Consider the following 13,779-nt stretch of genomic DNA (forward strand, 5'->3'; position numbering starts at 1 on the left):
TCGCACCCAGTGATGCTCCTCTGTTTGCTTTCTAACTTTGCTCCGTTTGGCTCTCTGCATCTCCACCGCGCCCCTCCCCTGCGCTCTGGGGCTGTCACAGTTGCTGTGGATCGAGGGTGTCACACCCAGTGGTGGCTCCCCAGGGGGCCGCACATGTTGGGGCACCAGGGTTCACAGCAGCAGTGAGGGTGGCCGGCACCTACAGGCGGGCACCCTGCCCCTGAGCCTTCCTGGCTCCTTGGGACAAACGGGAAAGGGGAGTGTGGTGTTGGCGGGCACAGGGGGAGCTGCTGTGCGTGACCATTCCTGGCTTTGCTTCCCTGCTGGGGTCCCACAACACGGCCGAGGTGCCAGGACTGTGATCCTAGCGCTTTCAGCAAGGGCCGGCCGCGGCTCAGGGGGTCTGGGCCCAGGGAAGCAGGAGCGGCCCACGGGAGTGACCCAGTGTGTGCCGGGCGCACTGTGTGGTGTTTACCAGGCAGAGCTGACAAAGCCTGCTGGGACGGTTCTCAGCCTCCGGCGGCCACCTGCCTCACCCAGGGCATCGCTGCCCAGCGGTCTCCCGGCCCTGAGCTGCCAACGCTCTGTTGGCCGGCCCGGCTCAGGCTCAGGCCCAATCCCCTGAGCTGTCCCGCGGGGGGTGCCCAGCCAGCTCGGACCTGCAGAGCCGGTGCCCAGCAGGTGCCAAGGTGGGGTGAGGGAGAGGACCCCAGGCCCTGTCTGCAGGGGAACCCTGGACCTCTCATCCGGGCTCTGGGGGTCTCTAGGTCCCTCTGACCGAGGCACCCTACCCAGAGTCTGGGGCTCTCTGTTTAGGGGAGTCTTTTTTTTTCCTTTTTGGGTCACACACAGTGATGCTCAAGGATTATTCCTGGCTCTGCACTCAGGAATCACTCCTGGCGGTGCTCAGGGGACCATATGGGATATTGGGAATTGAACCCCGGTCGGCCGCGTGCAAGGCAAACGCCCTCCCCGATGTGCTATCACTCCAGCCCCTAGGGGTGCCTTTTACCCAGGGATTAAACTCGGGGGCTCATATGCGCAAACCTGTGCCTGTTTGTAGCTTCTCCCACTTTTCGTATGGTGAAACCCCTCTGTCTCCCCGCATCCAAGGCCCCTCCGTGCCGGGAGCTTACTCCAGGCAGACAAGTGGGTCTGTGTGGGAAGCCAGTGAGGCCTGGCAGAGCCTAGAGGAAGGTGCTTATAATCAGGGGCTGGCGTGGGGGTGGGGCTCAGGGGGCTGCAGAGAGAGGGACTCTGTCTCCGCCTGGAGCCTCCCCACACATGCCCACACGTTAGAAGCTCTCGTTTTGTATATCTCACTTACCCTTGTTGAGATTCAGTTTTCTGTCCTGTAAAACAGGCTAAATAATAGTGCTTCAACTTCCCCAAGGCAAGGGACTTGCCCTGGGTTCCCAGAGGTGCCTCCGGCCCTGCCAGTGAGTCCCAAGGTGGCACCTGTGCTCTTGTCTCCTTGCAGTGATCCTCAGGGAGGGACCCAGGGAGGCCCCGCGCCCACTGTTGGCTGTCCTGGCTGCTGCTGGGCTGGCCCTCTGTGTGCCCCGAGACCTGCACCCACACATCAGATGACCCCCCTGGAGCCCCTGGTCCTATTCCATGGATTGTGGCAGAGCAGACAGGCGGGGGACACAGCGACGAGAGCGGCTGTTAACAGGCTGGTCTCCATCGGCTACTCGGAATCCTGGACATTACTAGGGCTATTGGCAATGGGACGGGCACCGAGTCCCCTCGAGACTCTGGGATTGTTGCACATTCGAAAACCACTTCTGCCATGCCCCTGGGCTCAGCCGCCTTTTCTAGTTCATTCCAGAGATGGAGGCTCCGTCCACGGCCACTGTGGGGCAGCTGCCCTCCCTGAGCCATCTCCCTCCGGGGCAGCCGGAGCCGCAGTGCCTGGACCTACTTTCAGAAAAACAAAAAAAGTCACTCATTGCCCCCCTGGAACTCTGCCTTGTTGAAGCAAAGAAATTGTCCCCCAGGGTCACCCACGGCTGTTAAAATGATTGTCCCAGCACCCCAGGGAGCAGAGTCGCCCGCTGTCCCAGCACCCCAAGGAGCAGTTGTCACCCGCTGTCTTAGCACCCCCAGAGCACTTTGGGAAACACAGACCAGAACTGCTTCCTTCCAGCCTCCACACCAACCTGTGTCCCTGTTCTTCGCGGCTGTGAGCAAACCTGGGCCACAGTGCTCCGGAGGAGAACCAAGCCCTCCAGCATTTACTTAATCACGTACTATGTGCCAGGCACCGCGCCAGGGGCTTTCAGATGTTTTGTTTTGTTTTGGGTCTACACCCTGCGATGCTCAGGTATTACTCCTGGCTCTGCCCTCAGGAATCACTCCTGACAGGCATGGGGACCAAACAGGAGGCCGGGAAGTGGACCCAGCTTGGCCGAGTGCAAGCTAAACTCCGTCCCCGCTGTGCCGTGCCCCTTTTTTACTCAGAAGCTTACCTTTTCAAGCACACGCCAGAGAGGGGCAGGCTGTCACTGGTCTGTCCGCTGGTGTGGGAGCTATGCTGGGCATGTCAGCCCCTCTCAGGCAGCTCGTGTCCCTGTGACCTAAGGAACGTGGCTTCCCGTACGCACGGCTGCCGTCACACTAACGAGACCAGGCTCCTTCCGCCTGCGGGCGGCCTGGGGGAAGTCTCCTCCAGAACAGCAGTTCCCGCCCCTGAGCTGTCCCAGGATGGCTCCTCAAGGTCTCACCAGCACGTTGGGTCCCCCTCCCCCGCCCCCCTGTCCTAACTCTATGATGGCACATCCCCTTCTCGTGGCTAAGCCAGACCCTGTGGACGTCACATTCTCACTGTTATCCTGACCGTTGACTCCTCTCTCCTGCTTACCGGGACCCACGCTGCAGTGAACAGGAGGGTGCACGTAGCTCTTCAATGTCGGCTGTGCTTGCTCTGCATGTAGATCCCCTGGTGGGCTAGGGGATCCCCCCGGCCCCCGTGACAGTGAGACTGGGTGTTCGGGAATAGCTCTGTGTGGTTTGTGGCTTTGTCGGGGCCCTTCCCAACAGCGTGGGGCTGCTGGACTCCGCGTGGCGATGGTGTGAGGGGGGCATGAGTTGTGTGGGATGGAGCCCAGGCCCCTGTGTGTGTCGCATATGCACCCCAGCCCTCGGTACCCGCTGCCCTGCTCCGTGTGGTCTCTCAGCTTTACTGGGCAGCCCGGTGTGAACCCAAGGAGGAGATTCCCAGTCTGCTGGACTGTTTGTTGAAGCAGAATATCCTAGTTTGAAACAAAACAAAACAAAACAAAACCATAGCTCTTTTCTTTTTCTTTTTGACTTTCATGATGGTTACACACACACATGCACTCACACACACACACACACTCACACACACACAGAAGCAAAACTCAGTATGAAGCATAAAAGCAGCCATCTCTGCCATGTCTGATTCTCCAGCTCATCTTCCCTGTCTTTTTTTGATCCCGTTGGTTTTGTTTCTGTTTTGGGGCCACACCCATGGTGCTCAGGGCTTGCTCCTGGCTCTGTGCTCAGAGATCACTCCTGGAGGGCTCGGGGGACCCTATGGGATGGCGGGGATGGATCCCGGGTCAGCACATGCAAGGCAGGTGCCCTCCTGGCTACATTATCGCTCCGGCCCCATCAGTTGAATTTTTTTTTTTTAATCCTGATTGTAGACCCTGTTATTGGGTGAGCAGCCTTTACCTGGTCAGCCCTGACCTTGGCTAGGAGCTCCCAAGAGTCTTCACTCATCCATTCCCCACATTCATCTTTGTCTCTGCTCTGAATTGCTTTCCACTCCAGTCGGGGGAGATGGAGCCCCTCCGAGGCAGGTGGGTGCCCCGGGCTTGGTCCCAGGAGCTGCGGGGTCCCCAGGCAGTGAGCTGGGAGTAGCTCCCCGGTGCTGCTGGGTGTGACCCAAAACCAAACAGTAAACAAAAGTCAGATGAGTGTCTGGCCTGGCCACACACCCCGGCTGTGGACTGAGGCCCTGCCCTGGGCGCTCTCTGTTGGTGCTGGACACGGTGAGTTCCATCCTGACTCAGTTTCCGAGACGATGACCTGGCCAACCTGCTCCTCGGGCCTTAGGCTTTGCGTCCTTTTGGAGCTAAGCTGCTCCAGTGCTCGGGAGGTTCTGTCCCTTTTCACCTCTTCATTTTTCCCCCAAGCAACGGTCACTTTTCCAAGAGGGGGTTGGGACATGGCACCGCCTTCAATCCCAAGAAAAGATTCCTTTTTTTTCTTTTTCCTTTTTACTTTTGGTTTTGTTTCCGGGCCACACCCAGGGGTGCTCAGGGCTTCCACCTGGCTCTGTGCTCAGGGATCACACTTGGCAGGGCTCAGGGGATCCTAGGTGATGCCGGGGATTGAACCCGGGTCTGCCATATGCAAAGCAAGTGCCCGATCTGCTGTACTATTGCTTCAGCTGTGGAGAAGATGCGTTTCTGTGGCCGTTTCTCAGGCGTCTGGATCAAACACCCCGTTCAGATGCTGCCTTAGGCTCTTGGGGTTCAGAGAGGAGCAAGATCCAAGCCCAGTCTCTAGATGCTCAGGGTTTGCCGAGGGGACAGATGTGCAGAGGCTCTGGGGTGAGCACTGGGGAGACCCTGTCTCGGGTTGGACCAGCAGTTTGGAGGCTGTGGCCGCCAAGTCGGCTCTTAGGGGCAACTGTGTTTTCTAGGGAGAGAAGGACGTTCTGGAGAGAGGGAACGGGAGCAGGCTGAACCTGTTTGCCGATGGCCCGGGTGTCAGAACCTGCCTGCACCGTGCAGACTGTGTCCCATTTACAACACGGCCACCACCTTTATCCCTGCTGAACACCCCCTTGTTCTTGGGAAGTGGATGGGGTGGGAATTCTGCCCATGAAAGTGATGCTCGGGCATTGCCATCGAGAAGTAGGAGAACCTGGACCTTTCTGCCTCCGCCGGGACGCAGCGCTCGGGAGAGATGAATCCCAGTCCTCTGATTTCAAATGTGCCCTTGGCTCCTCCTCTTCGTGGGATAGTAAAGAAATTCCTGGTGATTGCAGGCGGGTGATAATTGCCAGGAAAGAGGCGCCTTCCAGGTTTCCGCGATGAGGAAATTAGGTTCTGGGAAAGGCCTGCAGGTCACCCCCAGTCGAGAGCGCTCGGGCCGGGCCGCAGCAGAACCCCAAGAGCGAGGTCTCGACCCAAGTTCCCAGCACCCCTCCCAGGATTTCCCTAGAGGCAGGTGGGAGGGGTGCCAGGTGGAACAAGTCCAGTGGACCAGGGGAGAAAAGCAGGATCCAGGGTTCCCCCATAAAAGGGGGCGGTTCCCCCCGGCAGATCTCGGGAATCAACTGTGTCATCAGAAACGAACGAACGCCTCTATCCTACTCTTGACACGTCTGCACCGAGGGCCCCTGCCTGCCCGTGCTCAGGCACCCCCTCGGGGCTGGGGCCATGAGGGGAGAGGACACCGCTTCCCCAGGCGAGCGGGGCAGTGGCTCTGAGTAAGAGCAGGCATCACGTTGGGGACGTGCGTCCTTTCCTCGTGGCCTGTGCTGCGCTAGTCTAGTGTGCTCTGGGCTCAGCTCTCCTGGGTTCCCCGGGGAGAATGGTCCATCCGGGCACCCCCAGTGCAGCCCGCGAGTTCGAGGAAGATCCGGAAGCAATAGTGAAGGGGGTGAGAGCGAATTGCATGGGAAGGGAAGAGTTCAGGCTGCAGAGTACAGCAGGAGCCCCCCACGCCCCCCGGGAGAGGCATCCCCAGGCCCCTGTGTGCGGGAGGGACCTGGTGTGCTTGGCTGTCTTTTCAGACCCCGCCTGAAGGCCCCCTGCTCGTCTTTTCCGTTCAGGCCAGCCGGGGGGGGGGGTAGCCACGGGGACCCAAGGCTGGGGTCTCCAAAACCGGCCACACAGCTGGGGCTCATGTCCCCCATGCTTGTGGCCTCCCATGGACACATCCAGACACCTGTCCCTGACCCTCCTCCTCCTCCTCCTGCAGCCCTGGCCCAAATCCCCCCCGCACTCAGTCCCCGAGTGCCAGCCAGACCCCCCAGTTATCCACTCCTGAGTCCAAACTCATTTATTTCCTCACCCGTCCTGGGGTGTCTGATGGGCATCCCAAGTGGACCGTGTCCATCTTGAGGGCTCATGTCTCCATCGCCAAGAGCACCAGCACCGCTCTCGCCCCCTGAAACACCCCGGCCCTCGGAATCATGCCCCCACCCTCGGTCCTGGTCCTGGTGTCGTGCTCGCTGCCATTCTCCTGTGGTGGTAGGGGTTGCAGGTGCGTTTGGCTGAGGTGCCCCAGACCCCTGCGGGTGCCAGAGGTGACACATTCCGCTGAGGGTCCCGGACAGCTAGAGCTGGCAAGACCTTGCCTGGTACGTGTGGGCAGCACGGGGAATTGAACTCATGACTGCGGGCTTGCGTGATGGAGCATCCCAGGCCATTGGTGTCACATGCCCTTTTACATCCAGGTCCTTCTCGCTGCCTCCAGCCCACTGCCCTCTCCTGCCCCCCTGGCCCCTCTCTGGTCTCTTAGCCCCCAGAGCTGGTCCCTGTGGGCTTAACTCGTAAGGCAGATCTGTCCTTTCCCTCTTCACAGCCCCTCCTGCCCACTTTCCACACCCTTAGCAGGAAGCTGAGGTCTCAGTGGCCCGGGCCACCCCTAGCCCCCTCTGCCATCAGCCCCTGCTCACCCCCTTGCCTGTCTCTGTCACACTGGCCTGGTGTCACCACTGTCCCCAGACCTCAGGGCTTCACTTCCTCCTGGGCTCATGGCCTTTCCTGCTGGGTCTCCCTGACCCCCTGTGGCACAGCCCCTGGTCGTGGAGCTGTTCCCCAAGTCTCATCTGGGTCGGGGAGGCGGGGGTAGGAACTCCATGAAGCAGGCGACTTCTGCCTGTGATGTCGATGTTGCAAGGCCGGTGGCTGGCACCACGTGTGGCACCAAGAGTCCTTCAGCTACGCTTGTGAACGAATGATGCTGCTCTTCTTTCCTGCTGCCATTACTCCTGATGCGACCAACTTCCCAATGTCAAAGAAGGGTGTTTTGCATTTGTTTTTATTGCCTTTACTGAGGCATCATAATGTATAATAGTGTTACTATTAATACTCCGGCTGACGCCATGACTGTATTGTGCTGGCCACCAGGGTGCCTAGAAAGGAAGCTTTTCATCCTCATTTTAATGCTTTGTTTTGTTCTTGGTTTGGCGTCACACTTGTTGGTGCTCAGGGCTGGCTCCTGGCTCTTTGCTCAGGATCACGCCTGGCGGGGCTCAGGGACTATGTGTGGTGCCACATACAAGGCTGGTGCCCTACCTACAATAACCCCAGAAAGACATTCTCAAAGAGGTAAAATCATATTTTTCTCCACACAGAACTGTTTTTACTCTGTAGGCATTTTCCTACCTCTAGCTCCTCTATTCAATTTTTTTTTAAAAAATCATCTCAGTTTGGGGCTGGAGCAATAGCACAGCGGGTAGGGCGTTTGCCTTGCAAGCGGCCAACCCAGGTTCAAATCCCAGCATCCCATATGGTCCCCTGAGCACGGCCAGGGGTAATTCCTGAGTGCAGAGCCAGGAGTAACCCCTGTGCATCGCCAGGTGTGACCCAAAAAGCAAAAAAAAAAAAAAAAAAAATCATCTCAGTTTATTGGAGAAAGCAAAGAATGAAAATAATTGCCCCAGCAGTGAGGGTATGTTTATGTGCTAGGTATTGGCACACTCTTATAATGGAATACTATGTGATCATTAAAATGATGTTTGCACACTTAAGAGATATATTATGGTCTTTACTAGTCTAGGAGAATTATTTATAATGCTCCCTGTAAAAGGCAGGCCAAGAATCTTTGCAGAATGGCATATATCAATGAGGGGGGGAACAAAAAATGAGTCACTAATAGACAAGATATTCATTGCAACCACCTTTCAGCGTAGTGAGTTTTCTGCTGCTTATTAGTTTTTCTGTACCAACAAGCTACCTCTACTATCACATAATCACATTTTTGTATGTTTTTGGGTCACAGGGCAGTGCTCAGGGCTTGCTCCTGGCTCTGCACTCAGAGATCACTCGTGGTGGCGCTCAGGGACTATGTGTGGTGCCAGGGACCAAACCCAGGTCGGCCTCGTGTCAGGCAAACGCCCTCCCCACTGTACTATGGCTCCAGCCCTACAGAATCACATTAAATCTAATATTGCAAAAGGGGAAAAGATGAACAAAACAAGAAATGAAAGTCATGGGGTCAGATGTCACCTGTCTACCCCCTGTGACATCTCTGCCATTGGCCCAAGGAATCGGGCTAGGGAGACCCTGTGTCTTTTGGATTTCTGATGGTCGGATCACCTTGGCCAAGAGCAGGTCTGAAATAGACTGTCTGCGAATGCAACTCAGAGAGCCAACCTGAGCCCTAGGACAAGTGCTCTGGGGGCGGGGCTAATCCCAGGTGCTCTGGGGGCGGGGCTAATCCCAGGTGCTCTGGGGGTGGGGCTAATCCCAGGTGCTCTGGGGGTGGGGCTAGTCCCATGTGCTCTGGGCGTGGGGCTAGTCCCATGTGCTCTGGGGGGCAGGGCCTAACCCAGGGGCAATGGAGGCAGGGTCTAATCCCAGGGCTCTGGGGGCAGGGCCTAACCCCAGGGGCTCTGTAGGTGGGGCCTAATCTAGGGGCTCTGTAGGCAGGGTCTAATCCCAGGGCTCTGGGGGCGGGGCCTAACCCCAGGGGCTCTGGGGGCAGGGCCTAACCCCAGGGGCTGGGATGGGGCCTAACCCCCACAGGTCTGTGTGCCTGACAGTCAGTGATTCTCCACAACCCGGCAGCTCTTTCCAAAGCCCTTTCCAGGAAACAGGACAGGCAGGAGCTCCCTGGCCACAGGGCAGGCTCCTCCCAAGCTCTTGCTTTCCCTCAGCCTTTCATCCCTTCCAGTCCTGCCAGCAACTGATATCTTCTCCTTCCTCTCTCTTCCAGGAAGTGACCGGAACGGCCTAGATTTCAACCGGCAGGTAAGGATAAGAGCGACTTTATTCCATAACTGTTTGGGGTCATGTGTTTTGAAGTGGCGGAGTCCAAGATGAGGCACAGTTTGGGGGTGTGTACCTGGGACTCAGTGCGAGGAGTCACTTGATGCTGTGATACTTGTTTGTGTTGTTTGGGGCTTCCCTGGGGTCCTGGGGGCATCAGGGCTGCATGTGGTGGTGCTCAGGCTGCTGAGGGAGAGACCCGGGGTCCCACGCATGCCAGCGGGAGTTTCATCCCTCGGCGCCCTCTCCTCAGCCTACAAGAGGCTTTAAAGTCCTCCTAGAGGGGCCAGAGCCCTAGCAGAGCGGGGAGGGCGTTGACCTTGCATGTGGCCAACCTGAGTCAGATCCCTGGCATCCCATATGGTCCCCCGAACACCTCCAGGACTGATCCCTGAGTGCCAAGCCAGGAGTAAGCCCTGAGCACCACCAGGTGTGCACCCCCTGAATATAAAAAGCTTTTTATATTCACCCCTCCCCTGACCCCAGTGCAGGGTTGGAGTGCTGGGGTCTCCACGGTCCCCTCCAAGGAGGGGCTGTGTCCAGGTCAGTGCAGAAACGGAGACTCCAGCCCTGGCGGTGTGTCCCATGTTTCATGAGCCACAGTTCAGAGACCCCATCAGGCCCCGCGGCTCACTGACCACTGGAGCACGTGCCCAGGGCAGGGAGGGGCAGCATCAGTCTTCACTCCAGAAACAAAACCGTTTCTGCTCTTGGGGCTGGGGGGTCACACCTGGCACCATGCCCAGGCCTGCCCCATGGTGGAGCTGGGGATGAACACTGGAACTCCCACATGCGGACCCCGCATCCACCTGGAGCCTCTATGCCCACCTGTGACACCCCCTCTTTGCTAGGGAACACTGCCCAGGTGTGCCTCACGGGCCACGGCTGGAGAGTTTTCAGAAGGCGGGGTGTGCCCTGAGCTTCCTGCCTGCGGACTCGGGGTCCCGGGGCGGGGGTGCCCCTCTTTGAGCCCACTCCCCACTGTTCTCTGGAGGTACCCACCCACCTGGAGGTGTTGGCGAAGGAGGGTGGGTGGGGGAGCCTGTGTTTGAAGTAGCTCCGAACCCTGGGGCCTGGGCTGGGCGGGGAACCTCCGTGGGCCGCTGCAGAGAAGCCCCCAGCCTTGGCGCATCCTTAGGGGTGTGGCCCGCGGGTGGAATTGGAAAAGCTCTCTGCGGTGGCCTCTCTCTGGGCCGGCCCTCCCTCCCCTGCGGCTCTCGGCTTTCTCACTGCAGACAGGAACAGACACGACACTCTTCCCTCTGCAGAAGGGGGAGTCTGGGGACGAGGAGCTTTCCACACACCCGGGGGCCTCGGGCCGCACCACCTCTGTGCCCTCCTGAAAACGCCCCGGCCCGGTGCTCGCCGGGTTCTCCAGCTTCCCCTGCTCAGAGGCGTGACTGCCCCCACTGCCCCCACAGGCCTGGGACCTCCTGCCGGTCCGAGGTGCTTGGGCCACTCGGTCACTTTAATTGTCTCCTGCCCTCCTCCCTCCGAGCCAAGGGTCCTTCCATGTGTCACTAGCCAAGGCCACACGCGGCCAGTCAGCCGGTGAAGCTGGGACTTTACCTGCACCTCCCTGAGCACCCCAGCCTATTTTCCCATGATGCCTTGCAGCCTTCCCCCACCTTCCCCAACCTCTCTGGGTTCCTCCCTGCAAATGCCTTGTCCTTTAGGGAGAGGCTGGGAGCCAGCAGCCCGGTGACCTCACCATGACTAACCTGGAGGCTAGGAAGGAGAGAGAGCACGGGGAGGGGAGGAAGGAGAGGGAGCACAGGGAAGGAGGAAGGAGGGGAGTTATGGGGAGGGGAGGAAGGAGAGGGAGCACGGGGAGGGAAGGTAGGAGGGGAGTATGGGGAGGGGAGGAAGGAGAGAGCGTAGGGAGGGGAGGAAAGAGAATGAGCACGGGGGGGGGGGGAGGAAGGAGAGGGAGTGTGGGGAGGGAGGAAGGAGAGAGAGCGTGGGGAGGGAGGAAGAACAGGGAGCACGGGGAGGAAGGAGAGGGAGTGTGGGGAGGGAGGAAGGACAGGGGGCACAGGGAGGGGAGGAAGGAGAGGGAGTGTGCGGAGGGAGGAAGGGGAGGGAGCACGGGGAGGGAGGAAGGGGAGGGAGCACGGGGAGGGGAGGAAGGAGAGGGAGCGTGGGGAGGGAGGAAGGGGAGGGAGGAAGGAGAGAGTGTGGGGAGGGAGGAAGGACAGGGAGCACAGGGAGGGGAGGAAGGAGAGGGAGTGTGCGGAGGGAGGAAGGGGAGGGAGCACGGGGAGGGGAGGAAGGAGAGGGAGTGTGGGGAGGGAGGAAGGGGAGGGAGGAAGGAGAGAGAGCGTGGGGAGGGAGGAAGGACAGGGAGCACGGGGAGGGGAGGAAGGAGAGGGAGCACAGGGAGGGGAGGAAGGAGAGGGAGCACAGAGAGGGGAGGAAGGAGAGGGAGCATGGGGAGGGAGGAAGGAGAGAGAGTGTGGGGAGGGAGGGAGGACAGGGAGCACGGGGAGGGAGGAAGGGGAGGGAGCACGGGGAGGGGAGGAAGGGGAGGGAGCACGGGGAGGGAGGAAGGAGCGGCTGGGAGGAGTAGCCAGTCCGATGCACAGAGAGCGTTGGCCATCCCAGGCACGCCCGGCTGTGTTACAGCCCACAGCGAGCCCCAGAGGTCAGGCTGGCAGGCTGTGGACATGTGGCAGGAACTGACCACTGGCCCTCAGGAAGCCTCTGGCTGGTCCTGGGGAAGCATCTGGCCCAGTTGGGTGTCGGTGGAAGGGGCCCGAGGGACAGGAGGGTGGTGCTGAAGCTGGAAGCCCTGCTGCCCACCCCGTCCCTGAGTCCCACGCATCCCCGCTGAGCTGCTATCGAAGACCCCCTGTTCTCTCTCCACGTCCTCCTGGCCCTCTTGGCACCGCTGTCCCCCACTGCGCGTCCATCTGAGTGTGTGGGGGCGTGGCCGGGACGGGACCCGGCCTGGGTGGGCTCTGTGCCGTGCGTCCACAGCCACACTGCTGGGCTGAAGGAAAGGGAGAGAAAAGGGTCTGTCCCCTTGCCCTGGGCCCTGGGGAGCCAGGAGAAGCGGGTGCCAGACCCTGTCTGCCTTTCTGGTCTCCCAGACCGGCCCTTGGACGTGAGACATTCACACAGGCTGGTCGGCCTCTGCTCCCGAAGCCCGAGGGACAGGGGAGAGATGGTTCCATCGGGTGGGCTGGGGGCTTGGGGGGCAGGGGCCCCTTGGCCGCACTGCCCTGCCTGTGTCCGGCACCTCGTGCTCAGAGACTTCCGGTGTGTTGGAAGCTGTTTGCAGGTGCCCCTGGTGCTCCGCTCTCGCCCCTAAGCTAAGGCTCAGAGACTGATGTCCAGGGTCCTGCGTCTCTCCCTGCCACCCCCCATCTACCCTCATGGCTGTCTGGGACTCGGTGATGGTGGTTCCGGGGCTGCTCTCGGGGCTCAATCTGGCGCTGAATGAGCTCCATGGGTGGATCTTCCCCCAAACCCACAACAGCCCGGGAAGGGTCTGGAAGGATCCAGAATGACGACAACAGGCTGCCTCAGGGAGGCCCGTGCAGAAGCCAGGGGAGGCTGGCCGGGCTTCCCAAGCGGCACATGAGGTTTGCAGTGCTGGTGTAAGGCCCTGGCTGGCTGGGGACAGTCCCCAGGGCAGCACCGGAGAAGAGATGGGGGGAAGGAGGAGCCCTGCAGCTGAATCTTCAGTGCATGGGGGAGACGGGGGCGGGGGGCACGCTGCTCCGAGTGTCCATGCGGTGGGGGGGGGCCCTGGGCCGGGGAGTCCGCGTGGGATTTGCATCTTGGCTTTGAGCGTCTTTCCTCTTTGGCGGGATCCAGCGCCCACTCTAGGTGCTGGGGTGGTGGAAGACCCCGAGAGTGGGGCGAGGAAACCCCCTTTGGCTCTGTGTGCCCTACGCAGCAGGGTTGGGGGCCCGGGGCTGAGACCTTCTGTCCTCTTTTCCCCTGGGGTCATTGAGCTGCACCAGGCCTGGGGAGCCCCCACAGAGCCCCTCCCTCCCTCCCCCAGGCAGGCCCCGCCCCTCTACCTCCAGGCCCAGTGCCCCTCCTGAGAAGATTCCCGAAAGCTCCCGTCATATCCTAAGTGAAATGTACAGAAAAGAGAAAATATCAGGAAGACACTCTTGTTTGACTCAATGGAGAATGAGCGACAGAGAAGTGAAATAATAGGTAGCTCAGCAAGTGAAGTGGGTTTTGTTTGTTTTATTTGGGGGCTGGACCCAGGGGTGCTCAGGGCTGTACCTGGCTCCCTGCCCTGAGGGACCCTCCCAGTGGAGCCCAGGGCCGTATGGGGCGCCGGGAATGGAACCTGGGTCAGCCCTACGCAAGGCACGCACCCGAGACGCTTCGCTTCTCTCTCCCTCTCGGGCCCCTCGACAGATGGATTCCTGGGCACACCCTTCAGGAAGGCCTAGAGCTGGCGGCACGCTGGGCACCGACTCGACAGGCAAATACTGACGTGGGCAGCCCGGGCACAGCGTCTTTCCCCAGAGTTATGAGTTTCCCTGGGTATTCCTCCAGACAAACCCTCTCCTTTCTCAGAGTGCACGAAAATGTCACCCCTGGAGAAAACCAACAGATGTTAGAAGCAAGAGAGAGGCAGAGACAGAGAGAGGGGGAGAGAGTGGAGTGTGTGTGTGTGTGTGTGTGTGTGTGTGTGTGTGTGTGTGAGAGAGAGAGAGAGAGAGAGAGAGGGAGAGAGAGAGGAGAGGAGAGAGACACAGAGAGAGGAGAGAGAAAAGTGAGAGAGAAGAGAGAGAAAGAGAGAGCGAGAGAGAGTGAGAGAGCGAGGAGAGAG

General features: G+C 59.7%; 1 protein-coding gene across 1 annotated transcript in view; it reads left to right on the forward strand.

Moving 5' to 3' along the window:
- POU2F3 (POU class 2 homeobox 3) overlaps positions 1 to 13,779 on the forward strand; it is a 73,092-nt gene that overhangs the window by 17,196 nt on the left and 42,117 nt on the right. Inside the window, exon 3 of the mRNA XM_004605090.2 lies at positions 8,926 to 8,960. Coding sequence (XP_004605147.1) covers positions 8,926 to 8,960 — 35 coding nt within the window. The remainder of the gene's footprint in view (positions 1 to 8,925; positions 8,961 to 13,779) is intronic.

This window comes from Sorex araneus, chromosome 3, assembly GCF_027595985.1.
Source record: "Sorex araneus isolate mSorAra2 chromosome 3, mSorAra2.pri, whole genome shotgun sequence".
Classification (NCBI taxonomy): Eukaryota; Metazoa; Chordata; class Mammalia; order Eulipotyphla; family Soricidae; genus Sorex; species Sorex araneus.